This window comes from Aspergillus fijiensis (genome assembly GCF_003184825.1).
Source record: "Aspergillus fijiensis CBS 313.89 unplaced genomic scaffold BO72scaffold_1, whole genome shotgun sequence".
Taxonomy (NCBI): Eukaryota; Fungi; Ascomycota; class Eurotiomycetes; order Eurotiales; family Aspergillaceae; genus Aspergillus; species Aspergillus fijiensis.
Window position 1 is genome coordinate 902596 of NW_024468977.1, and position 27749 is coordinate 930344.

The 27749-nt window shown below is 54.4% G+C and overlaps 9 protein-coding genes and 1 non-coding gene across 10 annotated transcripts; 5 read left to right on the plus strand and 5 right to left on the minus strand.

Moving 5' to 3' along the window:
* Positions 1–157: 157 nt before the first annotated feature.
* BO72DRAFT_443651 (DUF3429 domain-containing protein) lies at positions 158–1866 on the plus strand. The gene is made up of 5 exons (XM_040943620.1): positions 158–309; positions 415–650; positions 715–762; positions 859–1083; positions 1191–1866. Exons 2-5 carry the CDS (start codon positions 432–434, stop codon positions 1611–1613), a joined length of 915 nt encoding a protein of 304 aa, XP_040806792.1. The 5' UTR covers positions 158–309; positions 415–431; the 3' UTR covers positions 1614–1866.
* Positions 1867–6999: 5133 nt separating this feature from the next.
* BO72DRAFT_491267 (glycerol kinase) lies at positions 7000–8949 on the plus strand (the record flags this gene model as incomplete). Its single annotated transcript, XM_040948179.1, has 4 exons — positions 7000–7274; positions 7355–8349; positions 8411–8577; positions 8644–8949. 4 exons carry the CDS (start codon positions 7000–7002, stop codon positions 8947–8949), a joined length of 1743 nt encoding a protein of 580 aa, XP_040806793.1.
* Positions 8950–9447: 498 nt separating this feature from the next.
* Positions 9448–11561, minus strand: BO72DRAFT_443654 (uncharacterized protein). The gene has a single exon (XM_040943621.1). It carries the CDS (start codon positions 11483–11485, stop codon positions 9827–9829), a length of 1659 nt encoding a protein of 552 aa, XP_040806794.1. The 5' UTR covers positions 11486–11561; the 3' UTR covers positions 9448–9826.
* A 163-nt stretch (positions 11562–11724) lies between these two features.
* On the minus strand, positions 11725–12793 carry sod2 (superoxide dismutase sodB). The gene is made up of 4 exons (XM_040943622.1): positions 12637–12793; positions 12117–12523; positions 11996–12063; positions 11725–11941 (listed from the first exon to the last, which is right to left on the minus strand). Exons 1-4 carry the CDS (start codon positions 12755–12757, stop codon positions 11851–11853), a joined length of 687 nt encoding a protein of 228 aa, XP_040806795.1. The 5' UTR covers positions 12758–12793; the 3' UTR covers positions 11725–11850.
* Positions 12794–13000: 207 nt separating this feature from the next.
* Positions 13001–15730, plus strand: BO72DRAFT_443656 (putative G-patch domain protein (TFIP11)). The gene has a single exon (XM_040943623.1). The coding sequence runs from the start codon at positions 13158–13160 to the stop codon at positions 15504–15506; it is 2349 nt and encodes a 782-aa protein (XP_040806796.1). The 5' UTR covers positions 13001–13157; the 3' UTR covers positions 15507–15730.
* Positions 15731–16462: 732 nt separating this feature from the next.
* Positions 16463–19653, minus strand: BO72DRAFT_366273 (uncharacterized protein; the record flags this gene model as incomplete). The annotated part of the gene is made up of 5 exons (XM_040940779.1): positions 16463–18739; positions 18796–19109; positions 19180–19263; positions 19326–19409; positions 19506–19653. 5 exons carry the CDS (start codon positions 19651–19653, stop codon positions 16463–16465), a joined length of 2907 nt encoding a protein of 968 aa, XP_040806797.1.
* Positions 19654–21461: 1808 nt separating this feature from the next.
* Positions 21462–22543, minus strand: psf3 (DNA replication protein PSF3). Its single transcript, XM_040943624.1, has 6 exons — positions 22459–22543; positions 22326–22394; positions 22208–22266; positions 21951–22140; positions 21767–21875; positions 21462–21688 (listed from the first exon to the last, which is right to left on the minus strand). The coding sequence occupies exons 1-6, from the start codon at positions 22498–22500 to the stop codon at positions 21621–21623; spliced, it is 537 nt and encodes a 178-aa protein (XP_040806798.1). The 5' UTR covers positions 22501–22543; the 3' UTR covers positions 21462–21620.
* Positions 22544–23531: 988 nt separating this feature from the next.
* BO72DRAFT_443659 (TFIIH subunit TFB1 family protein) lies at positions 23532–25839 on the plus strand. Its single transcript, XM_040943625.1, has 2 exons — positions 23532–23857; positions 23982–25839. Exons 1-2 carry the CDS (start codon positions 23716–23718, stop codon positions 25766–25768), a joined length of 1929 nt encoding a protein of 642 aa, XP_040806799.1. The 5' UTR covers positions 23532–23715; the 3' UTR covers positions 25769–25839.
* A 143-nt stretch (positions 25840–25982) lies between these two features.
* Positions 25983–27533, plus strand: dscB. The gene is made up of 2 exons (XM_040942653.1): positions 25983–26423; positions 26540–27533. Exons 1-2 carry the CDS (start codon positions 26157–26159, stop codon positions 27197–27199), a joined length of 927 nt encoding a protein of 308 aa, XP_040806800.1. The 5' UTR covers positions 25983–26156; the 3' UTR covers positions 27200–27533.
* BO72DRAFT_t3 lies at positions 27452–27564 on the minus strand. The gene has a single exon. It is a non-coding gene; the product is annotated as a tRNA-Met (tRNA).
* Positions 27565–27749: the final 185 nt, after the last annotated feature.

Here is a 27749-nt window from a genome sequence, read left to right on the forward strand (position 1 = left end):
TGGCTGGATTCGGTCCAACAGTCTAGGGCTGCAGCCCTGGTGCTGAGTCAGCCTCGTGGTCCGCTGGTCCAATTGTGCCTGAGGCAATGAATATGACACCTGCGGGGTTGGGGTCTATGGTACGCCCGAGCTTCGACGTTACCGCACCTCAGTCTAATATCACCTCATTCATTCGTGGTCTCCAGACTCAATTGCTCCCCCTCCGGCCATACATCTCCACTCTCACGAGTCCAACTCGACCAATTTCCGGGTGAATACCCCCTTCTCCGCTCATACACCTCTCTTCTATTCTTCTTCCAGCTCAATTGGGTGCGTGACCTCCCCCCCTTCCCCGGGTGCAGTGCTCTATCCGAGCTTTCCAGCCTCTCTCTCTCCACTTTTGCTAACCGCGGACATCGGGTAAAAAAAAATTAGCTGTCTCGAAAACGACAATGTTGTACAGAACCACTGCTGCTCGCTCTGTGCTCAGAGCTCTCCAGAGCTCCAACGCCTCGGTCGCCCGCTCGGCCCTGTCCAACAATGTCTTCAAGGCTCCCTTGACCTCTTCCGCTCGCTTCCCCGTTCGCCCGACCACTTCCCCCAGCCTCGCTCTGGCTGCTCGCAAGCCCGTCACTACTGCTCTCATCCGCCATGCTTCCACCTCCCACAAGGTGAGAGAGAAACCTCGCGGAATCGACGCGGATGTCGCTCAATCGCTAACCCCGAACATTGCAGGACGGTGAGGAGGACACCGACATGATGGCCGGCATGAAGGCCGAGGCTGTACGTTCCCCCTCCCCAATTGCATGCGATTCTAGCTCTCCCGCGGGGCCGAATCTTTGTCCAATGCTCTGACATGAAACAATTGCTCGAGTACAGAAAGTGATCAAGGACACCTTCAGCCTGGAGGCCGTCCCCAAGGAGGCTCTCTACCTCGGAATGGCCGGTGTCATCCCCTACCTTGCTACCTCCCTCGAGACCGTCTACCTGGCCTGGGAGATCAAGACCGCTGCCGCTACCGGTGACGGTATGCTCTTCTCTGGCCAGAGCGCCGAGTTGCTTCTGCACATGCTCGAGCCCGTCCAGGTTGGCTACGGTGCTGTCGTAAGTTTCACCCGCACTCCATCCACCAAGTTCCTGGCCCCGCCTTCAAGTCTTGGATCTTATGAGAAACAAGGAGCAAAAGCTAACGCCAAGATACCAATCATCAGATCCTCTCCTTCCTCGGAGCCGTCCACTGGGGTCTCGAGTGGGCCGGCTACGGCGGCAAGTACGGCTACAAGCGCTACGCCGCCGGTGTGGTTGCCCCCGCCGTCGCCTGGCCTACTCTGCTCCTCCCCGTCGAGTACGCCCTGATCTCGCAGTTCCTCGCCTTCACCTTCCTGTACTACAACGACGCCCGTGCCGCCGCCTCCGGCCGCGCCCCCGCCTGGTACGGCATGTACCGCTTCGTCCTGACCTTCATCGTCGGTGCCAGCATCGTCGCCAGCTTGGTCGGCCGTGAGCAGATCTCCGGTACCCTCACCGGCGAGCACACCATCCAGGACAAGATCAACGCCCTGATCTTCCTGCAGAAGAAGGAGAAGGAGGAGGCCGAGGCCCGCAAGCGTGCCGAGCTCGAGGATGCCGAGTAAATAGCTCTTTTTGTCGTATAAAAGAATCCTTCCAAAGGGACCTGTGACTTGTTTCGTGTATTCTGAGCAGAAAGAGAGACAGAAAGAAGGCATGCTGTCAGGGAAGTGGATGTGGTCTGATGTATTGGTTTTTATTGGTTGAGTTTTTCTTGTAGATTACAATGCGAAGTTCAACGAGCCCCCACCCAGCAGAAGCTGGTGAATTTTTTTCATTTGTCTCAAGAATGTTCAGGACAGCTAAGCTATCCCCGTGGTCAGTTCAGTATGTATGTGTACGTGTTAGTGACCTGTTTCAACAATTAGTGATCCCTGGCCTGCACGAAGTGCTCTTCCCCCCTTCTGAACCAGGAGCAGCTATGTAACCAAGCCAATTCACCGCTTACCCCAAGGAGAAGAAGAAGAAGAAGCAAGCAAATCCCCCAGATTATTAATCGAGACCCCGAGCTTCAATGCCCAGCAAATCCCAAGCGGGAGGGTTTCAAAAGTACATGTCCGAAGTACGAGCATGTACTGAGTAAGTATATAGGCGCAGTATAGCAAGTACCTCGTCAGGTGACAACATACGCATACTCACATACTCACATATGCATATATGCATAAATAGAATTAAAGGTCGAAAAAAGGGTTTGTGGGGCCCAAGCCCGCCGAAAGCAAGAAGAAAGGGAAACAACCACAGATTGTGACCGCCACCGGCAAGGGATCTTGGGAAGGATGATGTGGAATGGCGGGTGAAGAATCCCAAGTCCGGAGGGCTGGGGGGAGGGGGGGTTGTTGTCCATGGGTGTGCCATTGACAAAGGGAGAAAAAAAGAAAAAGGGAAGGTTAGCCGGGCGGGCATGTCGTTATCGGCGGGTTGATGGGAAAGAAAAAGCATGTGCGTTGTCAAACACCAGCAGAAGAAGAATTAGAGTAACTACCTGCAGGTTGAGGAGGGTTCTACGCAGAGGGCTAGAAAGGATCGTCGGTGGCCTTGAATCATCCTGGACAGAGAGGCTGATGCTGTCTGTCTGTGTGCTGTCCAGAGGACAAACAACATTAGTTCATAAGTTCGTTTCTTTCTACACATGGTTGTGTTCTGCAGATCCAGACCCCCTCCAATGACGAATTCGGAAGAAACAGGTTTACCGACGGGAGGGCTCGACGACAAAGGTGACCACGGCGACGGGTTGAAGATGGAGTGGTAGCACATTGAACCGGTTGATTATGTTGATTGGTGGTAGTGCTTCCGAACGTGAATCTGAGGGATCGTGATATCCTGGTGTGGGCAAATCCATAGAGACCAAATACCATAGGTGTAGGGCAGGATATGTCGATGCAGCCGTCTCTGTCAGTCACGTCTTCTCTATGTACACAAGCATATTAGGCTGATGCTTGTGATTGTGTTCGATGAGTATAGGCTAGTCACTTTGCATCATTGGAGACCCTGTGCTTGGCACACGTTTGGGGAAAGGGCCTGACTAAATGATCCGAGTGATTGAGGTCATACCGAGTCGGCATGCTATCATTCCCGCCTCGAACCTGTTGATCTTCCCCTCGGAGAGAGCCACAACGGTCCCTGGCGGGTGTTCGTATACCTGTTCGGGACTAGGATGGGAGAGGAGAAGAGGGCCGATCAATTGCCGTGACCTCTATGGAGAAAGTGTCGTTCATGAAGGTGCCAAATCAGTTGGTTCTCTTACTTCACAAGGTCGTGTCTGGTTGTTACATAAATCGGGTTGGGTGCAATCCATTGGGGTAGTTGCTGGTCAAAAGATGTGGTCGAAGACGTCACCGCCCGTTTTTGGGTTGGGCCCGTGGAGCCAGCCAGCTACAGTACATACATCATTGTGGATGAGGGAAAGGCTGCTGCAGAACACCGCGTCTACTGTAACTTGTAGGGCAGACGAGAAGAAGGGCACATGGGCAAATGGGCACATGGAAGGGATCGGAGGGACAGCCCATGGATCAATCAACAATAGAACACTGAAGGGGTCTAGTAAGTAGTTTAAAACACGCACATACACGAAACCCGAAGAGTTGAGTGCTTATCAAGAAATCTAAACCTCGACTCCGGAGGGCAAGCAGTGGTCGGGACAATTCGATCCCGTGGCGGCCGTGGCTTCCCCCAAGACAGCTAGCCGCCCCCTTAAGCCACGCCGAACCGACTCCCGGCTGGCAACAATTTCTCCGTAAATCAGAAGGCCGAACGAGCTCGTCTTCTTCTACTCATACTAGTTATCCAGCCCGGATGGGCTCCAGATGGACTCCGGAGTGACACGCTAAAGAACACAAGTCAGGGGCAGTGTACCGGTGGATATGCCCTAGTCAGGGCCGAGAGTCAGAGCATTACATGTTCTACCTACGCCGTGTTGTCCTCTCAATGCGTGTTCATTCATTCATTCATTCATTCATCCAATGTGGGTAAACCACAAGTACTTCTATTGCAGGATAGGCAGTGTCGCGCTACTTTATACCGCGCCAGTCTACGGATACATGACTATCAATTCTTGTCGTTGGTCGGAAATGGAAATAGCACAAGGATCCCAAGAAATTCGGAGATAATCCTCATCCCAGAGGCGTTCAAGTGACCATAAAAAATTTGAGCCAGGGGTAGAGAAGACCCCGGTCTAGAACCTGGGCCTGGTTCAACGCGTGCGTGAAAATCGGCTAGTTGACTAGTAGGAGAAAATTGGACATTGTCATGTGCTCGATCGACGGGAATCTAGTCAAACCGAAGGTCTTCCACGGCGGTCCTGGAGGGACACACCCGCAGAGCCCCTCTTTGGGGACCGTAACGAGTCCATAGTGCTTCAATCGTCGGTCTCACAAGGGCCAGTATCAAAAAACAGAAAAGCCCAGCCATCGCCTTTCTTTGATGGAGAAGTCAAGGGGCTCTCATTCCTCTAGGCTCAGGGGTGCGGTGGGTGACAATTGGGCCTCAAGAATGCCAGTTGTAGATCTACATAGTATCCCAGTAGTGCAGATGTACTATTGTATATACTCAACGGCATACATCTGGATGTCAAGTCAGGCAGGCATGTGGATGTGCGATGCATGGCTAGTCTAGTTCATCCTTCGATGACCGATCGCTTCCATCCCTCCACGCCAGGCCCTGGTCCTTGCGCTTGCAATTTTTCCGCGAGAATTAGTCCATCTCAATCAGTGTCGTGACTGGTGGCATTCGTATCTCCCCATCTCATTGCGAATTGCTTGTTTCCATGGAAGAATAGATCATTGATGGATTGTGAGGAGTTTCAGGTGGTTCTTGCAGGGGATCCCCGATACGGTAGGCACAGACGCCAGCTAATTTATGCGGGTGGAGGGAAAAGAAAACCATGGAATTTTGATGGGTCTTCTGGGATGTCATGTGGAAGTTTGATGACTATTCTTAGAGATTTCTGTTCCAATGTTTCCATGGGCTGCCTCCCAATGCGGTAGTCCAGCTATTACTCCCGCCAGAACAAGAATGAGGAAGTCCCAGCTCGGCCTGGGAAGCTCGGATATCTTGCCGATGGGGGAAAGGATGTTATACGGGCTAACCGTCGGTAAATACTTAGTATATGCAGAGGCTTTACAACTCAGCACTAAACAGACGTATTTCAAGCCATCTCAATTTGAAGGAAACCGGATTGAACGGAACTGTGACAAGCTGTGACGCTACAGTAGTTTAGGCTGCCAGTGAATTCAGGCTAACAGTGGTCTAGACAGAAGGTACGTACCGTCTACCTGGTTAAACTTGATATACTCGCGATAAGAATGGACAGGGGTTAACCTTCCCGATTTCACACACGGCACCTGGGGAACATTTTGCTATGGGGGGTGTAAGGGGGGAGGGAGGAAAGCCGGGGGCAAGAGAAGCACAGTTTGTTCGACCCTTTTTCGATGGAAAGAGGGGCGGATGTCAATGCTGACGACGGACAGATGGTCGTCTGATCAGAAAAAAAAAAGAAAAAAAAAAGATGAAGGGCCAGAAGGAACTTAGGAAGAGAGTTGGAAGGAAGGGATTGCCCTCGTCTCCCCCACGCCCCCACTTCTCCGCCATGGATGGAACGAACGGGGATTCAGCAGATTGCCAGTTTGGGGTCTAGTATCTGCTCTCCAGCGAGATTCTGACCGAGTCCTCGCGGGACTAGACTCTGGAACAGACTCTTTCTGCCTGTCTTCCCTTCCTTCCCGACTCCGGACAAGACTCGATGGGCCCAGCACTCCAGGAAGATTCCCCGGAACAAGCTCCCAACGGGATGCAGCAGACAGGATCTCTGTACTTAGTCTGTACAGGACAGTGCAGCAGTCGGTAGATAGTCTAGAGCAGCCAGGGGGGGGCTTACTTACTGCTGTTACGACTACCACTACTACCACCACCACTACTTACTACCACTACTACTACCTACCACTATCTATGTACTTAATTGAATTATTGTTTTATTTGGGAAATTTTGAAGAAAATAAAAAAAAAATTGAGAAATTGAATTAACATCAATTGAAAAGGTTCCACCTACTTGGATAAAGAGAGAGTCTTCTCCAGCTCCTGTCTCTGGACCAGATTTATTTTCCCCTCTCCTCTCTTCTTATGATTTTCACTCTCTCTTGTCTTCGCTGAACAACTCAACTTGACTACAGTACGGAGTAACTACTGGACTCTTACTCATACTTGATAGAAATCCGCCTTGCCACTACGTACCCCCCTATAAACCGCACCCATCCTCCTCCTCCTCCACCCTACACCATAACGAGTGATATCATACCCCTCTTTCCCCGTCTCTCCCCGAACCCAACCAAGTCTCTCTCCCTCTCAGGTTGCGCAGCTGCTTCTCCCTCCAATTTTTTTCCCTTTGCTTCTCCAGATCCTGTGCTCCGGGTTCCCCACCTGATTCCACCTGATTTCACCCTAAATCACTTCTACGTCACCAATCCGTCCGCTGCGCTCTCTCTCTGACTCTGCGCAATTCACCCGTACAACAGCCGCCACTTGCTGGACAGTCCGGCTGGTCTTTCTTGTCGTAGTTCCAGCCCTAACGCTTTCTCACTCACCATTCCTTTCCCCCCTCCCCGCCCAGCTCCACTGGGCCTTTCCCCCTCGTCTGTCTTAAGAAGCGGACTAGGGACGTAATCCTGTTTTCCCCTCGATTCTACTTTCAATACCGCCACCATTTCTCCAATCACTTCCTCCCTTCTCCAGGCTTTGCCTACCTGGTCACTTTTCTCCTACTTTCGGAAACCTGACGGGCAAATTACCACCAATCCTCCGCCTCCGCCTCATCCTCATCGTTCCCCTCCTCATTCTCATCAATCTCCTACCGTGACTGCCACCGCCACCATCACCACCACTCCTATTACTAGAGACGTTCCTAAACCGGCACCGTCTGCACCACCACAACCACTACCAACTAAAGTTCGCAAGTCCAAGATGAGGAACCCCTTTGATATGTCAGACCTCGACGCACTCGTCGAGGAACAACAAGAACGCCAGCAGAGTTATGCGGACCTTCATACTCACCAGTCGCATGATGGCAATCGCTCTCTATTGCAAAATGAGCAGCGTCGCGGCGATAACCTCAAGGACCGCTTTATCGGTGCTATCGACCAGGGTACTACGAGTTCCCGCTTTATCATTTTCGACTGCACGGGTGTTCCCGTGGCCAAATACCAGATGGAATTCCGTCAGATCCACGAGCGCTCAGGGTGAGTACTTCACTATACACTTGCACCGCTTTGATGTGGCTGTTCCCCGCCGGGCTAACCGATCGATTTTACCCCTACAGATGGCACGAACAAGATCCTTTCGAACTCGTCGATTCGGTCTACACCTGTATCGAAGAAGCGATGAAGACTTTCCTCGCTCTGGGTCACTCCCGGGACGAGATCGAGGCGATTGGCATCACCAGTCAACGTGAGACGGCACTTTGCTGGGACTGGGAGACTGGCGAGCCACTGCACAACGCGATTGCCTGGCCGGATACCCGCACCACTGGCTTGGTGCGAGAACTGAAGGCCAAGAAGGGCGCAGAGGACTTGTCGAAGATTTGCGGTCTTCCGCTGTCCACCTACCCCTCTTCCGTAACTTTGATGTGGATGCTCCGCAACCTGCCCGAAGTGAAGAAGGCCTACGATGAAGGCCGCCTTGCATTCGGTACGGTCGACACATGGCTCTTGTATAACCTGAACGGTGGTCCGGAAGGTGGCCGCTTGGTGACCGACGTTTCCAATGCCTCGCGAACCATGTTCATGAACCTCGAGACCCTTGACTATGACGATCGCCTGCTGGAATTCTTCGAACTGGATCGGAATAAGATCCGCCTCCCCAAGATTATCCCCTCGTCCGACCCCGAAGGGTTCGGGTGGGTCCGGTCGGGGCCGCTGGACGGCGTTCCCATCACCAGCTGTCTGGGTGACCAATCCTCCGCCCTGGTCGGCCACTGTGCTTTTACTCCAGGCTCGGCCAAGAACACTTATGGTACTGGATGTTTCCTTCTCTACAATGTCGGAGAGAAGCCTGTTATTTCGAAACACGGCTTGCTGGCCACCGTGGGCTTCCAATTGGGCAAGAACCGGAAACCAGTTTACGCTTTGGAAGGTAGTGTCGCTGTCGCCGGAAGTGGCATCTCCTTCCTGATGAACAACATGGGTTTCTTCCGTGATTCGCGCAAAGTGAGTGAGGTCGCAGCGAGTGTGCCTGATAGCGGTGGTTGCGTGTTCGTCACTGCTTTCAGTGGTCTGTTTGCTCCCTACTGGATTGACGATGCCAAGGGTACCATCTGTAAGTTCAACTTCTTTTTCTCTCTCATGACTATGACGTCACGTTACTAACTGTCTCCCAGTTGGTATCACCCAGCACACTCAACGTGGGCACATTGCCCGCGCGACCATGGAGGCCGCCTGTTTCCAAACGAAGGCCATTTTGGATGCCATGGAACTTGACAGCGGACACAAATTGACGGAGTTGGCCGTTGATGGTGGTATGAGTAATTCCGACATCTGCATGCAGGTATGTTGCATCCTTCGCTCTCTCTATCCCGCGGGATCGATTACTGACATGTCTTCTTCCTCCCAGACCCAAGCCGATATCATCCAAATCCCCATCGAACGACCGGCAATGCACGAAACCACGGCGCTGGGCGCCGCCATCGCCGCCGGCTTCGCCATCGATGTCTGGAAGGACTTCAGCGAATTGAAGGACATGGACCGTGCCAACCGCACCACCTTCGTGCCCCACGTGACCCCCGCCCACAGCCGGAAGATGTACCGACAATGGACCAAGGCGGTCGAGATGTCCCGCGGTTGGCTGGACACGAACGAGGAGAACGACGAAGGCGAAGAAGAATCCGAGCAAAAAGAACAACAAGCCCTCAAGCACTGAATATGCCATCATTGTTGAGCACACGATTTTCCCGATACAGACCAAAGCGTCCCCATGATATGTGATTATTCGTTTTGGGTGTGGATTTGCGTTTCAGCGGTTTTTCTTTGTTTTCATCTTTGGTTTGATGTTATCTCCGGGGTTTACGGGCTACACTGGGTTCTGGATTTAAAGAGGAAAATGGGAGGGGAGAAGGACACCTCAGAATATTTTTTGTTCTCTTGATGGCGGGAGGTTTCTACTTTGCGCTGGGGATACCCGATCTTCCATACCGGCATCTTTGACTGACGCACACACACATACACACCACAACATGGCTGGTGTATCACAATTATGTTCTCTTTTTTCTTTTGGATCTGATGATGACCACCAATCCTCCCACTGATCTATACATACTTCATGTCATTGTTTAGCTTTATTTCAGATAGATTCTAATAGGTATGACGTCTTGATGACACTGAAATTGTTTCATTGGCCTCCCTTGGGCCGTATAGGTATGTGTAGATAATCGCCCCTGAAATGAAAGTGAGACCAGACCCTGCATTAGCACGACATCTAACTACTGCGAGGGCGATCGCAGTCGAATTAAATTAGGCTCTTCCACTACATACGGACAGTGAAAATCCAATCTCTCTGAGGGCCGGGCCTATCGGATTTTCGCCCCGATTAGGAACAGTCTACAAAAATTGCAACCTTCAATTGCAATGACAACATGATGCAAATACTCCAAACCAACCAAACAATCCCACCCAACTCCATTATCCCGGGGTCCGATAATACGCAGACGCCCAGTCCCAAAAAACACTCTGCCTAATTCAACCGACCGCCAACCACCACAAACCCCCGGACAGAGGAAGGAGGCTGCACGGAAACGATTTCAATACCAGGAATTCCCCTCCTCGCCCAACTTCTTGCCGGACGGGTTCATCGAGATGACCCGCTGGCCCGGAAGGGTATCATCGGTGATCATGCTCTCGAAGGTCCCGGAGATGGACCGCTTGCCTATCTCCTTGAAGGAGTCGTAGATTCTGTTACTGCTGGTGGTGGTGGTGGTGCCGCCCTCGTTGCCAGCTGCAGGGCTGTCCCCATCATCATCGCCGCCACCACCACCAACCCCTTCTCCTGTTGGGCCCCCGTCGGCCAGAATGCTCTTTGGAGTCTGATGAGTCTTCCCTTGATGATCCCCGGCGGACCCGTCGACGCCACAGCAGGCGGCCCACTCGCGGGACCGCGAGGGCGCCGAGCCATCGCCCAGATCACACCAGCGGGTGACGACGATGGCATGCCGGAAGCGCAGGGTGTGGGCGGGGCCCTCGGAGTGGTCCTCGGTCAGCTTGACCTCGATGAGGTACTCGGAGGGGCACTCGGGGCAGCGGCGCATGGGGCGGCACTTGCCGCAGAGGGTGGTGAGGGCGTTGGGGTTGTAGACGCGGCGGTGCAGGAGGTCCTTGGCGCGGTGCTCGAGCCCCTGCAGGGCGGCGGTCTCGCGCGGCACGGGGATGTGCGAGAGGGCGCACTTGCAGGCGGCCATCAGGTTGCCGTCGCGCCAGTGGGCGCACACGGAGAAGTAGGGCACGTAGTCCTCGCGCGAGTACAGGAGGAGCCGCACCGTCGACGGCGGCAGGCCCGGGTCTGCGAACCGCGTCGACGTCACCCGCATCAGGAGGTGGTTGTTGTGCACCTGGAACCGCGTCTGGTGCGACCACTCCGTGCGGCGCCAGCGGCGTGACAGCGCCGCGAACGGGATCCCGTACTCCGGGCCGAAGCGGTGCGCCCGCATCGCGAGCTGCACGAAGGTGTAGGGGAGGGTGCGGTTGTGCGTGATGCGGTGCCGCGGCGGCGGGTTGAGCGGGTTGCGCGCTTCCGGGCAGGTGAAGAGAGGGTTCAGGGTGTCGGCGGGTTGGAGCTTCTCGTGGCCTGGGTGCGTGCGGCGGTGGAAGCGGGCGCAGGGGATGCAGAGGAGGTGGTCGGGGAGGTGCCGGTCTTGGGTGGTCAGGAAGTTGATGCGCTGGGTGTGGTTGGAGGGGAGGGAGAGGGCGTGGAACGGGTCCAGCGGCTCGAGGCGTTGGTGAAGGGTTCTGCTGGAGAAGGCCAGGCTGGCCGTGTCGGCCGGCGTGAGGTAGTTCGTTGCGAGGTGTACCCAGAGCTGTGAGGGTAGGCTGGCGATGTGTAGCTCCCCGGGGGGCCGGTTGTCATATTCGCCTTCGAGGCCATAAGGGTCGTGGCGGTTGAAGTCCTGGTCGCCGATCGTGTGGAGGATGGCGGTATGGTCGCGGTTTTCACCGAGCTGGGAGTCTTTGTTGGCGTTGAGTTCCCGGTATTTCAGCCGATGGGCCTCCAATGGCGCCAGAGAAGGTAGTGGCGGCACATCCTCGCTCGTGGTGCTGGGTCGGTGCAGGCCAGCTGCCCCTCGTAGGTCCGGCGTTGATGCGCTATAGCCCTTGCGGAGGACTTGACGGGATTTCTTGGGCCGGAGGGCGTGGGCAAAGAAGGCCCGGATGCCACTTTTCCTCTCGCCGGGACTCTCGGCTGACATTGTCAATGTAATTGACAGGGAGTAGAAAGAAGAAAGAGGCAAGGAAAGGAGGTTGCCAGAGGATGCAGGGGACGGAAGTTTGGAGATGAGACAAAAGCGGGCTGTCGATGCGATAAGATTAGAAAATCGACGGATCGGGCCCGGAAGCTGCGGCGCTGCCTTCCGCCCACTGCCGGGCCTGGACCCCCTCCGTATGCTTAATTACGTCGAGGTGAGTACAAAAACCTGATTAGAATGACTTCGTGCATTAGAACCGTACATTAAACAGCCTGACAAGTCCCGAGTATCCAGATTACGTTATACAAAACAGATCGTGAGAACGCTCATCGAGCCGCGCTAGAGTACAATCACTACTTGCATTACACTTACGCCGAGAAGCGCTTCTCCACGGCCTTCCAGTTGATGACGTCCCAGATGGCCGAGAAGTACTCGGCCTTGCGGTTCTGGTATTGAAGGCTGCAGACAAATTAGTCGGGGTATTTCAACCGCAAGTGGTCCGAGTCAACTTACTAGTAGGCGTGCTCCCAAGCATCAATACCCAGCAGGGGCTGGAACTGACCGACGACGGCGTCCTGGTTCTGTCCTCGAGTCAGTATCCTCCACCAACCACATCCAGTAGGTGTACACTTACAGCATAGGTCTTGATGCCGATGTTGCCGGTCTGCTTGTCCTTGACGAGCCAGGCCCAGCCGCTACCCTGGATACCGGCGAGAGCACCGTTCATCTTGGTCTTGAATTCGTCCAGGCTGCCGAAGCTCTCGTCGATGGCCTTGGACAGAGCACCAGCAGGGGGCTCACCACCACCAGCGCTCTTGGGAGCCAGGTTCTCCCAGAAGAGGGTGTGGTTGATGTGACCACCACCGTGGAAGTTGATCAAGGGCTTCAGGGCGATCTGAGCGGCGATGTCGCCCTTGTGCTGAGCCTCCTGGAGCTGCTCGATGGCAGTGTTGTAGCTGTTGACGTAGGTCTGGTGGTGGTTCTTGTGGTGGAGCTCCATGATCTTGCCGGAGATGGAGGGCTCCAGAGCACCGTAGTCGTCTGTCGAGGGTTAGTTTCGTCGCATGCTGGGTTTTGTTGTCTTCGGAGGAAAGAAGCTAGAAAGCTGCATTCTTGCACTGAGTCCGACTATCCGAGGGCCAAGGAGTCCTTACAAGCCAAGTCAGGCAAAGTAGCCTTGCCGCGGGCAAAGGTCAAGCTGCCGGCAGCTCTGGTAGCCGAAGCTCCGTTGCGGAGGGCAGAGCGGGCAGTGTTGCGGACGAGAGAAGCAGCCATGATTGATGATTATGGATTAGACAGGTGAGTTGAGAGGGGAAGTGAGGAATGAGCAACAGTTTGAACAAAGAAGAAGAGAAGAGGAAAGAAAAAAGAAGAGAAGAGAAGTCCGCAGTGAGGAGAAGGGCGGAAGAAGTTCCTAACGTCATTGTTGCTTTCGGAGAAGGCATTTCCCCGCCCCGACCTGGCCCGATTTGGGATCCACCAATTCTGGAGTGGTCCGGCACTTGCTGCCACTCCCATACCTTGTACAGTACCTTGGCCGAGAGGTCGCCATCCATCGCCTCTCTTCCTTTATTGTCTCCATCGGTGATGACTTCGACCCTTATCGGTTAGGTCGCAAGCTCAGAGTAGATTTATTAGTCTACAAACTGCGACCGACTCCCTCCAGGTCCCGGTCATGTCTTCCTCCGAATCTTCGCCCGTTGCCGGCCAAAAACGCAAAGTTGCCGACATGAGTTCCGACGAAGAAGAGAACTACCGCCCTACCATGGGCTTTCGCGGTTTCAACCGAGCAGCGTCTCGCTCTGAATCACCACCCGCGCACGGCGGGCTAGGCAGCGGGCGGCGCAACCCCTGGAACAACACGGCGCAGGCTACGGCGAAAGGTGGGAGCAATAATGGAGGCAAAGGCATGGCGGGGGGTAACTCCTTCGCGGCGCGCATGATGGCCAAGATGGGTTACAAGGAGGGGCAAGGTCTGGGTTCTTCTGGACAGGGTATCATCAATCCAATCGAGGCGCAGGCTCGCCCCATGGGCGCGGGTCTGGGTGCGGTCCGCGAGAAGACTAAACAAGCTCGAGAGGAGGAAAAACGGGCGGCGACACTGCGCGGCGAAACCGTCGAGGAGAGCTCAGATGAAGAACGCAAGAGGCGACAAAGGAAGAAGAAAGAGGAGCGCAAACGCGATGGCCGCAGCGGAACGAGTACACCCGTTGCTCGAGCGAAGCCCAAATTCCGAACCGCACGCGAAATTGAGCAGGATATGGAGGGACTGGAGGTTCCTAATGTGCTAAAGTCATTGATCGATGCGACTGGGAAGGAGCAGCGAGTGATCACCTCGACCGCCGGTCTGATGACTCCGCAGGCGTTCGTCAACCAAGGCGAGGGAGAGGCCTGGAAGATTGCACAACGGGCACGCAACGACCTCGAGGCCTTCGCGGACGAGTGGAAAGGACTGACGGAGAGGAAGAAGTACATCGAAATGGAGGAAGCTCAGATCGTGGAGCAGTTGGACACGAACCAGCTCAAGGCAGATCAGCTCACCGAGTTGGTTGCGGCCATCGGAGCACTGGAGGTCTCCGAGAAGGAGGAAACCCGGGCCAAGTTCGATGAATTAACCGACAAGCTCGAGTCGATAGAGATGAAATTCCGCAACGAGATCGACGAGTACCGATTACCGGAGACTGCAGTGGCCGCGATTCACCCTCTCTTCCGGCAAGCCATGGAGGAATGGGAACCCCTCAAGGAGCCCACGTTCCTGGTAGCCAACTTCCGCCGTCTCCAGCCCTTACTCCTTCGCGACATCCGGGGCGAACACACCCAGCGCTCATCGACCTCCCCCTACGAAACCATGATCTACACACTCTGGCTGCCGCGCGTGCGCTCCGCCCTCCTCAACGACTGGGACGTCTTCGAACCCGCACCCGCCACATCCCTCATTGTGGCCTGGAAAGAACTCCTCCCACCCTTCATCTACTCCAACGTCCTCGACCAACTCGTTGTTCCCAAACTCACCAGCGGACTCAAGGAATGGAAACCTCGGAGCAGCAGCAGCAGCAGCCGGCGACACCACCACCACGCATCCTCATCCTCCCGATTCCCCTGGTGGCTCTTCACGTGGCTCCAATACCTCGACGACCGCCACACCAACCCCCGCCATGCGACGGGCCTGCTCTCCGACGCGAAGCGCAAATTCCGGGTCGTACTCGACACATGGGACCTGGGCAAGGGGTTGATCAGCGGGATCGAGCTCTGGCGGGACGCCCTGGGCTCCGAATTCGACTCGTGCCTGCGCAACCACCTCCTCCCGCGCCTGGGGCGCCACCTCCGCGAAGACTTCCAGGTCAACCCGCAGGACCAGGACCTCACAGCGTTGGAGCATGTCCTCCAGTGGCAGCCCTTCTTCCCGGCCAACGTCATGGCCCTGCTCCTGACGGCCGAGTTCTTCCCGAAATTCCACCAGATCCTCTACATCTGGCTCACCAACGACCCCAACTACGAGGAAGTTGCCGAGTGGTTCACCTGGTGGCGCACGCAGATCCCCGCCTCCCTGAACGAACTGACCATCGTCGACGACGAGTGGAACAAGGCCCTGCAGACCATGGACCTCGCCTCCCAGCTGGGCGAACGAGCCGCCGCCGAACTCCCGCCTCCAGCCACTGCCGAACCAAAGAAGACAACAACCCACGGCCAACCCCCGGCCGCGACAACCACAAAACCCACACCCGCACCCACCACCACCATCCCAGCACCCCGACCCAAACCCAAGATCATCGAAGAGGTCGCCTTCAAGGATATCCTGGAAGGATGGTGCATGGAACAGGGGCTCATCATGCTGCCGCTCCGCGAGGCGCACCCGCAGAACGGCCAGCCGCTGTTCCGGATCACGGCCAGCGCCACGGGCAGAGGCGGCGTGGTCGCCTTCGTGCAGGGCGATGTCGTCTGGGTGCAGAACAAGAAGGCCAAGGAGGTGTGGGAGCCCATGGGGTTGGAGGATCGGTTGGTGGAGCGGGCCGAGGGGAAGTGATTTGTCTCTCTCTCTCTCTCTCTCTCGATCTCCCTCTGCCTTCCGTCCCACAGTAACATTCTTCAGCATCTTTGGTTGGTTTCTATAGATAGCGAACTCAGCTCCTGGAACTGGCTGTATAGCCATCCATGGTCAGGAAAGACAAGAATAGCGAGCAAATAGTTCCCAGGGCTTGTAATTATTCGAGTTATGATACCATGTTTTGAGACTAGCCTCCCTCTTGCTTCATTTTTCATAATACTAATTCGTCACTAACATTCTGTGTCCCGAGAGTGATGGGTATACTGCAGTAGGGAGAGGTAAAATCTTCTACTCCATCTGAGTATGAATCTAAATTAGTGATCGTGGAGTATGATGTTAAGCCCTAGGCACTGACATCCTCACTCGATCATATAATCGTCAACCAAGCCGAAGCCATCAAATCATGCATTTGCTTTCATCATTATCATTATCGCACGGGATTTAACTAAGACAACGAATGTAAATCCAGCAATGGAAGAGAAAAAGGAATGAACAAAGTAAGAAAGAGTGACTAGGAATAGGACGAATAGAGAGTGACAATTCAGAGTGGGATCATACAGACACAAGGAAAAACATAATCATCATTTTTTCTGTTTGGGGAGGAAACAAAAGAGCGTCTCGTCACGTAAAGCCAGAGTTAAGCCTGAGCATAAATTGTATGTGTGAATGGATATCATGTGCCAGCCAGATACCTTTTATCGCGAATTGATCAGGGCAGCGTCAGGGGAAGTGTCTTGAAAGTGATAAAGAAATGAGTAAGAAGCCCTTGGATCGTCCGCAACACCAGTAAAAACCCTAACATCATAGGTAACTCAAGGGGGTATCATGACATTCAAATCATCAGGTCGAAGCAGATAGAAGAAATGACGGCTCCAAAACATGAAGAAGAAAAAGAAGAAAACTAAGGCCGGATTCGACATGATTTGCAAAAGCCCTCAGCCTCGACGAGACTTTCGGTCCATATATCGCGGCCGTCGTGTTGGGTCGTCCTCGTCGGAACGAACGGAACCTCTGGATTTAGTCTCCAGCGCAAAGCTCACCGTGGGCACGTTGGCATTCCCGGCAGACTCTTGAGGCTTGCGCTCCCCAAATTCCTGGGCCATGCGCGTGGGTCTGTCTTTCAAGATCCCACTGGGGGGCATGGCATGCTTGGCGGGTGAATGGGGCTCGGGCTTCTTGCTGGAGCCTTTCATCCAGCCGAAGAGTCCAAGGGAACTCCGTCGCTTGTGGTCTTTGATGCTAGCGGTCAACGGTTTGAGCGCGGGGTTTGTTGTAAAGGACGAGTCAGTGAAAGAATGAGGAAGAGTTCGGCGAGCCTGGTCCGCCATCCCGTCGGCGTAGGTGGGCATGGAAGCGGAAAGGTCACGAGGGCCCTCTGAGTGTATATTGACTCGAGACGGCCTGGGTGGGGCATTGTTGCGCGTTTTGTGTATGACTGGCGCAGGGGCTCCCTCATCACTATCCGTTTGGTCGTCAAATGGTGACGTCTGAAAGCGACGAGTGGTTCCTGAGCGACCAAACAGGGGCCGTAGACTGATGCGCTTACGACGCTCCGTGTCTTGCTCCGGCGGTGGTCCGGGCTCTAGAGACTGCAAGTCAAGCGTGGGAATGTTGGGGATATCAGGTTCTCTGAAGCCCGAGTCGATACTATGTCTGCGGCCGAGAAAAGAAGCCTGGCTGGGTGCGCGTGCAACGAACAGACGAGGATTCAACGCAACAGGCTCCAGATGTGTCAACTCAGGCTGCCCTTTCTCTGCCTGAGGAGCAGGCTGGGCTGCTTCAACCCAATCTTGAGGGGTCAATGGCGGCGAGGACGATAGTGTGGCTGAAAGCTCCTCAATCGACCTAGATGGCTTTCTTTGATAGTGTTTGTTATCTATCTTGGAGAGGACCCTTTCCAAGCTATCTTCGTTGTACAGCGCATTGCCACTGTAGAAGCCAAAGTTGGCCTTTTCAAGGGATTCCCGGTCAAACAGCCGGTCATCCCTAGAAGTGATGCAATTCAACGGAAACAAAGTCGGAGTCAGGTCCCCTCCGGCCGTGCTCTGGGATGGCGCCGGAACATCACTGACATTCGCTGTGAGATTGTCACTACCGACGCTATGACACGAGCTTCTCTTTGTTGTTAATTCATCAACGGAACGCGGGCGCCGGAGCCGGAATCCCATGGCGACACCCTGATCATATTGGCTCCTTTCTGCAATAATGCTCCTATTGGAGCGGCTCGGACACGCAGCATATGCTGTGCTCATGGTATCAGGTGTGGGTGGCAGTCTTGCCGTTCCGAACACGCTGTCGGTGCGTGTCTTTAGACTGGAGCCGTAAGAGTCGCTGTCGGAACTCGTCTTCTTGGGTCCCTTCGGAATGGAAGACTGCATGTTACGGCGAGGAACATCATCCACAAAAACATCGTGTGGTGGTCGGACCCAGGATTCAATGAGGTCTCTGCTTTGGGAGCTCGCAACGTCAGAGGTCTGTGAGCCATGTGCTGCCGGTTCCTTTCGGATGACAGGTATCTCCAGCTGGTCGAATCCGTCGTCACCATCTGGACCAAGGGGGAACAGTTCACTGCATTCACTGAGAGCACTGAGTCTCGGTGAACCTAGGTCAAGTGTGTCAGTCATCGACTGCAAGCTTTCCGACTTGGTGATTTCGCTCATGGCCGTATGGGATTGATCTTCAGGCGCGTCGTATAAGCTCCGAAGCGCCGCTGCGCCTTTCTTATCGTCACGTAAGAATGACGGGGCACGTTCAAGATGATGGGATGCGGAGGAGCCTCGGCGAGAATCCGAGAAAATGGTACCGCGCTTCGATGAGATTCTCTCCGGAATTTGAACAATGGGTTTCGGCTTTGGGGTTGCAATATCTTCATCATCTGGCCGAGCCGTCGACGGTCTGGATGAATTTTCACCACCTCGCAATTCCGTGACCTTGTTTTCGAGAACGCATATCATGCTAACTGCTTCTGTTATTGCCTGGTCGCGCCTGTCGATTTCCTGCCTCAATTCCTCGTTTGATTCCCGCAGCCGCTGGTTATCAGCTTCCGCCTCTCGAAGCTCCTGCACTTCCTCTTCCAAGGAGCGCAGGCGCTGGAGCTCTTCCTCCATCTCCTCCATTTTCAGTAGCTTCTTCTCCAATGCCGTCACCTGCTGTACACGATGGAAGATTTCCAGCTTCAAGTCGAAGTTCTGCTTGTTGAGTTTTGACACATACTGTGTAGAGAATCAGCAACGACAAGCCACAAACGCAGCGGCGGGATGCAACCTACCTCACCCATTTCTCTAACGCCCATATCATTCGGCTGTCTAGTGCCTGACGAGGCCACACTGTGGACTCTACGCTGTTTTTCGGAGCCAGCTTCTTCCCATGATTGAGTTCGAGACTGCGCCTGTGATTGCGCCGGCGACTGGGATGGAGACTTGCTTTTGGAATGAGACCGTTCCGGCGTTTGAGGATTGCATGGTTTCAATTCGTCTGATCCTCCTTTGGTACCTCGTGTTGCGCGCTGCTCTTTCAACAAATCTTGTAACAAAGCCGAAGAAGGATTAACCAATGTCGCAGTGGTTTCCGGTTCAGGCGTTCCTAAAGAATCCGAAAGCCATCAGCCATTGCCTTTCCAAAGTACCGTGAGTTTGTAGTGTAGGTATCCTACCGGCTCTCGATAGCTGAGGCGTGCGAGGTGTTGCAGTTCGGGGTGTCATTGATATGGGCGATGCGTCATTCAACCATGACATCTCTACAGAGTGGTCAATTGTTTGGGGTCGGTGTGGAGACGGGCTGGGGTATATAAGATCGTACCTGAACTCATCTGCGAGGAGGAATCCATGTTGACAGACCCCTTGACTCGGGCTAGGGCAGGAGGCTTCGGAGGGATAGATGTAACTGCACAGGAAACCGAAACGTCAGCTTTCACAATTCCTTGGTGTGTCTCCTATCCCTTCGGCGGATCAAGGGATAGTCCCAGTGGTGAGAACTCACTCTTGCGTCGCGCACTGTGACTCTGCGACAAGGAGAGGGGATCCTTCGAAGGAGAAGTAGCTGGAGATGGATAGGAGCAGTGGCGCAAAGAAGACGGAGTCACTGATTGCACCGAGATGGTGCTCCGTCTCTGGAGTTTCGTGTCCATTTTCGTACAATTGCGGGAACCGTAACAGAAAAAAAAAAGAGAGAGCGATCCCACTATTCGATGCGCATCACTGACAAGACGCAGGACACCAGTCTCACTGCAGTAAAACGCAGGATTGTATCCACCAAAGATGCAGGTCAGATTGAAAGAGGGGCTGTAATTCGACCGATAGCGTAAGGAGAAAAAGCAATGTCTCGTCCTGAGGATAAGGAACCGGGCTGGCGAGGCGTTGGGTGACGACAGGACAGGCCCACCGCCTCAGACAAGCTGGCGGAGGGAAGCGAGGACAAGGCAATTGACGCAGCCAAAGATAGATGGAAGGATCGCTCTCGCGACCGTCTAAGGGGGGGGAAGGTTAGAGGCAGCTGGGCTACGAACTGGAAGTGAGGGGAGAGAGGAGAAAAGGCGCCAGGAAGGATTGTGACGAGTCGAGCGTGGATCTTCAGATCACACACAGCCAAGACAGGAGAGAAAAGAGTGACAGGAAGTGATCCCCACACTGCACGATGGTCGGGGTGTGAGCGCTAAAAAGGTAGTACTGCACTCTAGTTTTTATTTGTTACAGTTCTAGATATGTAGTTTGGTGGTATGCTCCGATAGGGAATGGAATGAATTGCGGTTGCCATGCGACAGACGAGGTTGGATGTACTCCGTAGTAAATCGAGTTACTGAGTAAGATCGAGCCACGACAAGGGAATTTGGATGTCTTAAGCTGAGATATCAATGATAATTGATGTGTTTCTAAAGGAATGTAATCGATTCTCATTGAAGAAGAGGAGAATGGGATCCAGAAGTGAGCAATAGACCAGTTAGAGTAGTAGATTGTGAGATAATGACCTCGAGTGGATCAGCAAGTGGAGGAAACTAATTTAGACCCGCGGTTCCTTTCCCAGTGTTTTCCAGTCTTCTCGGTGTGTTCCCCTCTTTTTGAGTCTCGACTTTGGGGAGGTTGGCCAGTTAGTCTTCTAACTACAAGGGCTGGGCGGACCAGCCCAGCAGAATCCCTTTCGGTCTTACACTTAACTTACTTACACTTACACTTCGAGATCGATCGATTGAACCTCGGAATCTTCAACAGTTCTAATCAGCTCTCTTTCTTTCTACCACTTAAATCTCACCCCCTCTCCCTTCAATTCTCCGATCTCCTATCGATCTGCCTAGACTGCTTTCATCCACTACAATATCCCCCGTCTCATCCCGGGTTGTCTCGCGAAATCTGATGTATCATCCTCGGTTTGCCCCACGCTTCAGCAAAGCCCCATCCTTGGTGCCGTGGTCGACGGTGCGATTCCAGCAATCACTGCTGTAGACTGGCTTGGTCCCATCGTTCATGCCACGGTTAGCCTGAACGTGGTCTATACCTCGCTAGATCGAGAATCCGGTTCCAAGGTCAACTCCGAACACATTACGCAAAGTTTCCAAAATCCCGATGGCTCCAACGGGGGCCCTTTTTCGCGCTCATTCCTACTAGCAGTTTACAGTTGACTACCTGTCCAGCTGACTGATCCAAAGCCGCAGCAGATCATCTGGGCGAATTGCCTCCGGAGCGTTGGGATTGTCGCGAAGATCTGCATGGCAGACTATTGTGCTTCCACGGCCTCGCTTACTTATTTTTATAGATCTTGGGGACCCGATCATTTCGGTCTTCAAGGGTGAGCAGCAGAAAACTGTTGGGCTCCCCACCCGAACGAGGTTTGAGCACCACCATTATGAGTGAGCTCTCCCCCTTTTCGTCACTTGGTTGCCTTCAGAATATCATATCGTCGAATCTATACGTGGATCATACAGTCTTGAGTTGATGACAAGTGGCGATCGGATCTAAATCTTCCATCTACCGATTTCAAACCCTCCCTTCAAAAAACGTATCACATTGCTCGAAAACAACAACAAACAGAAAAGCATTCGCTTCTAATATGGCGGCGAGCACTGCTCAGCCTTCTTTAGTGTACCCTCACCCACCCGCTCACTCATTTCTTCTTCGACTCCCCGGCCCAGACCCGGGTCTCCTTGGCACTGTCATGCGTAGCTCGGAACACTGGGTGGAATCGAAGTCAGTAAGAAGGGAAAGCCGAAGGCTACGCAGTAAATCAACGGCACCGTCGACCTAACGTACATTGTCGTTCCGTCTCGTCCAGACCACGCAGGAAATCCGCCCCTTGGCCCAACGCGCCCTGCGGATTGTGCGCATGGTCGGCGATCTGCGCTGCACGCTTTTTGAATGTCTGTCGGACGATGAGCGATCCTGTTAACCTCCTCCCTCTTGAACATCATCACTCCCGGAGGGGGCATGGTCATACATTACTCAGAACATCCACCATCTCCTCTTCCTCAAACAGCTCCAGCACCCGTTCGCTCAGACTGTAGAAATGGGGCGCCAGCGAGCGCAAGTCCACCGTCCGGGGATCGGCCTTCAGTGCGTTCAGGACACGATCCGATAATGCATATGGGAGATCCAGCGTCACCAGTCGCGAGGTACCCAGCCGTGCACTGAGAGCGGTCCCATCAGATAAAAGCCACAATCAATGGCAACAAGTAGACATCAAAATTCGCTTACCCGATGGACAGCATCTCCCCCAACCAAAGTGGTAGGTCAATGCGAGTCCCGGCTTTGATCTGGGTAGCATGGTCAGTCAAGCCAGTATGCACAACTCAAGTCAAGAAAGTTTCCATACATTCTCTCCCGGATTACCTTCTAGAATGCCAAGACCCGGCACGTCGAGCTCAAATGTGCAGGGCAGTTTCTACATCAGATTTGCCCTCGTCAGTTGGTCAGAAGGGACACACCAGGCTTCTCCGCCAACCTACCTGTGCATCTGTTAGGATAGCATCGATATCATAGTAGGACATTTTGACGTGGATTTTCGATCTTCAGGTATCTTCTGCACTAAAGAATAGGCTGCTCACGCGGAGGGTTTGGCAGTGGACAAGCGAGACTGCGACGCGTCCCCGCAAACCGCGAGGTCACATGACTTTACACCTTATTCGGAAGGTGGACCAATGAGAGGGCTGCCATATAAGCGAGCTAGTATACAATTTTCGGGGCATCTCAAGTGCATCATTCTTTCAAGAAACTGCGGTGGATGCGACCGCGCATCTAGGCGATCAATCTCTGACCACTTTTGAGTTGACTTCTTACGATCCAGAATTATGGATAGCCCATATGCGTATAATTCTCTCAACGGACCATCTAGCATGAGTAGGAGATTATTCGACGGTTTTCTACACATGCAGGCCTGCAATACTACAGGTCTAATAACGTTATCGCTCCGATCTGTGAGCCGCAAACTATGCTTTGCCAGAACTAACGCTCTGAAGCGCTATGAACAGTGATAGTCTGTCGCAATTGCTAAGACATCTTATCTAAAGGCTTTTTAAAGTCTCCGTTTTCTCTGACGGAGCGACGCTTCTAGGAGGGTTATCTCACGAATGCCCATATGAAGATTGTCGCTGCTGCAATGCATACTTTGCATCTATCTCTCTTGTGGTGAGATATAGTTGGTATGGTGCCTCCGAGTTCGTGACTGGTGACGAGTAGCAGGAGCAGTTTCAGAAATGTGTAAGTTACTTCAATTCCGACAGGTTGTATATTTATCTAGAGCTCAGACGGATAGACCAAGATCAGTAGCTTCGATCGTGACAGAGTTGGTGCCACATCATGACGTTACAGCAAGACCCATCTCACCAGAGATGACGACATAACTGAAATCAATTGCCCAAAAACAGAGAATTCGCGCTTGAAACCCCTGATGCTCCATGACCCTTGAGATCTAGATATCTAGGGCTGGCGCAGCCCATGACTAAGCCAAGTCACCTGCTTCTCACATCCATCATCACGTGCATCGGCAGCAATCAATCCATTGCGGCAACCCGTCGTAGGTCGATTCACACCTTTTCCCACAATTTCAACCTCTGTTTGTCTCTTGACCTTTCCCCGCGAAAGGACAATCTTGTCTTGGTCTTGAAGGCACCGGTCCTTCTGATTCTCCCGTGGGACTGTCTCCTCCCGATGGGCGGATCCCTCGACGCCGCCCAGGACAGTGGACGCTGTCGAGCTCGATGACGATGGCCCCTCCGAGCGGGTCGGCAGTGTACAAGAAGAAAGATGGCACCCTGACCATGTCGCCGGACCAGCAGTCGGTCTCCTGGATCCCGGCGGCTGGAGGTGCGACGGGGACGATCACGATCTCGGTGGCTCAGATAACGAGTGCGTGGGTTTTCTTTTTGTATTTTCGCAGCTTTGTTTAGAACGCGACCGCCCACTTTTGCTCCTCTCGAGCTATTCTTCTTCGCTCAGAAAGACTAATGACATGACGAAAATATGGAAATAGATTTACAACAGACCCCCGCGACTAGCCCCAAAGTAATGCTGAAGATCCACGTCCTCCCTCCCAACGCACCGGACAACACCCCCGAACAGTACGTCTTCAATTTCACAGCCGGAGCGAATGCGCGAGCCGAGGCGGATGCCATCAAAGATGCGCTCAGTGCGGCCATTCAGGCTGCGAAAGCCGCTCAGGCCGCGCCCACCCCTCCTGTAGCTGCTGCTGCTGCTGGCAGCGCCGGCGGAGGCTCCAACGAAGGCGTCTCCGCGGCGATGGCGATGGCGAATGCGATCACGGCCGGAGGGAGCTACGAGAAGCCGTGGGACGATGACAAGCGACTCCAGGGCGACATGGAGCTGCAGCAGTCGCTGCTCAAGTCGAACCCGCAGCTGCAGCGCATGTTCATGGAGTCGATGGGCACCAAGCCCGAGACGCTCTCCGCGGGCCAGTTTATGAAGCAGTTCTGGTCGACACGGCTGCACCTGCTGCGCGCCCACGCGATCGAGCGATCGCAGACGCGCGGCTCCTACAACGTGCTGTCGACGCTCAAGCCGCGGGTGGAGGACAGTGTGACGAAGCTCAACATCAGCAAGGAGCAGATCCAGCTGATCTTCAACCAGCACCCGCTCGTGAAGCAGGTGTACGACGAGAACGTGCCCAAGCTGAGCGAGACGCAGTTCTGGTCGCGCTTCTTCCAGAGCCGGCTGTTCAAGAAGCTGCGCGGCGAGCGGATCTCCGAGACGGACGCGACGGATGCAATTTTGGATAAGTATCTCAAGGCCGACGAGCATGGGAATCTGCGGGATGCGCAGGTCCCGCACTTTTTGGATTTGGCAGGCAACGAGGTCAATCACAGTCAGCGGCGCGGCAATCGCCCCGATCTCGACATGCGACCGTCCTCCGTGGACAAGGTCCCGATCATCCGGACGCTGAACAACCTGAGTGAGAAGATTATGGCGAACGTCGCGCCGGCCGATGCGATCCCGCAAGCGAATGGCGACGCGGAGGATGATACGTACAACGAGCTGCAGCTGCGGGATCTGCGGGGCGACGAGGAGCAACGGCGCATCCTGCTGAATGTGAAGGACCAGAGCCGCTTTTTCTCGTCGCAATCCAAGACGAATGAGGATGAGGAGAGTCGGCTATTCGCGCAGCAGGATCCAAAGCAGATCCTGGACAACTTGCGTGGTGAGGTTGACCAAAACCTGCCAGAGGGTGGAATCGTGCCTCTGGGGCGCCTAGTGGAACCCGAGGAGGACGATGACGGCGATGAAACCAAGCAGGCCAGCCGGGTGGGCTCCCGAGCCAACTTAAAACGTGCATCAAGTCAGATCCTCGAGGCCATCCGGGACCGCCGCACGCAGACCGAGGTGTCAGCGATCTCCGGCACATTCGGCCTGTCGAGTGCGCTGTACGATCGACTCACGCTGACGCATGCGACCTCGACCGAATTCTTGCACCAGTTCTGGCAAGCATTCCTGTCGGGGAACCCCGACCGTGCGGGGGAAGTGGCCTCGTTGGTCGAATCGCTCAACCGGGCCATGGACCGCATCAAGGCCGTGCAGCAAGACGCAGAGGCGGAGCGACAGGTGGAAATGAACCGACTGCGGCGACACGCCCGAGAGGTGCTGGAGGCGACGGGCAAGAAATTGCGGATCAACTTGACGAATGTCGCTGGCGGGGAGCAGGCCGTGACCCGATTATTGGGGCCGACGATCCGCGCATTGGAAACGGCGCTGACGAAGTATAAGGACGCGTTAGCCGAGGAAATGAAGGAGATGCCTCCCGCGTGAGCTTGGAATTGGAGGGAACCATGTATGATAGAACTAGACATAAAAATGATGTGAAATATAGCTCCTCAATTGCCCTTATGTCTGAATGAGTATGAAGCAAAGATTACTAGGTACTAGTAGCTTATCGGCATGCCGAGAGACATAAGCCTCGGCCCGCACTCCCGTCATTGGCGCGACGTGGCAGGTGCAGTGGCCAACCTCACTTCCGCCATCCGCGATCCGCAATCCGCTCCGCAACCACGCGACATCAACTCGCAACAATACCCACACCACCCCTCATGCTATAAACCATCGTCCTTACATCCTTAGATAACAGCGAACTGGGAAATCGCCAACATATCCAAACCGTCACCCACACCCACAGAGCCAGACCGCACGGAGCTCCAAAATGCTAACCTCCGGCCTAACCAACGCGCCCATCTCCAAGGCGCTCCTCATCTACACGATCGGCGCCTCCGTCGCGCTCGCGATCTTCGACATCAAGCACCTCGCTTTGCTTCAAATCACGCCGCACCTGTGGCCGTACGGCCAGTACTGGCGCCTGGCGGCGTGGCAGGTGGCGGGGTTCGGCAACTCGACGGAGGCGCTGTTCGCGGCGATGCTGGCCTACCATCTGCGGGTGGTGGAGCGGGCGTGGGGGACGCGGAAGATGGGTGTACGCGACCTTCAACTCCCCCCTAGCACTTTGGATTACGGTTTTTCTCATAGCTTGAGCTATAATGGAGTGTGACATGTGCTATGTGCTAACGAGTGATGGCAAAATGGAATTAGACCTTCCTCCTAACCACCCTACCCTACACGACGCTCCTCCCGCCGCTCCTCCTCCTCCTGCTGCGCCCTCTCACGCTCACGAAGCTGAATGCGCTTCCGTCGGGGCCCACGGCCACGCTCTTCGCGGTACTGGCGCAGTACCACGCGGCGATCCCGCCGACGGTGCGGTATTGTCTTTCCACGGCGTCAAGCAACCCTAGTCCTCCGGCGTCAGCAGCACAGCAACCCCCGCCGACGGACGCACACCCCCCCAAATCAAACGTCACGCTCACGCTCTCCGACAAATCGACCACCTACCTCGTCGCGGCGCAGCTCGCCGCCTCGCAGTTCCCGACTATGCTTCTGCCGGCCGTGGTCGGATGGGGGGTCGGGCTGGCGTGGCGGACGGAGGCGCTGCCGCTGTTCTTTGTGCCGGGCGGGTATCGGTGGCGGGTGCCGGGGTGGGTGGTTGGGCAGGCAGACCGAAACCGTGCGGGGGTAAGAGGGGGAGGGGGTGAGGAGGGCACTGGGTCCGGCGGGGAGCGGTATGAGGAGTTGCGGCGGAGGTTGGAGGGGGAGGTTGTTGCTGCTTCGGGGTCGGAGGGGGCTGGCGCTGGCGCTGGGATAGAAGGGGCTGGGGCTGGCGCTGCGCAGCGGTTGAGACGCGGGGTGGGGGCTTAACAAACCTTCATCTCTCTGGGCGTTTGATGCTGCATGATGGGATTTGATCTGGGATTCTCTAAGGGTCATGTATGAGACTTCAATCGTGCTAAACTATCTACTCCGGGATACAACAAGACTCTTCTCAACATGCTGCCCGAAGTGTCCAAAGCACGAGGTATCTAAATATAGTGGGTAAGACGCACATCGTCAACTCAACCTCCACGAATCCATGGCTCTTATCACAAGACAAAACGCAAAAACAAAAACACATGTCCTCAGGGAGGATCGAACTCCCGGCCTTGGGATATCCTGGAAGTTGACGGCTTCCAAGTCATATTCGAGTTGATATGAGACCCACGTGATAACCACTACACCATGAAGACATTGGTTGGAGAAGTGGCGGGATTTCTGCCATTATGAGCCAGTGGTAAAAATAGCCCTGGTTCAAGCAACGGGTAAATTAACTAGCCTTCTTGCTTCTGCATTGTCAAGTTCCATAGTGCAAACTGCAACCAACCTAAGAAACATCATTACACATTCTCCGGGCCGCAACGAGCTTAGCACTGGA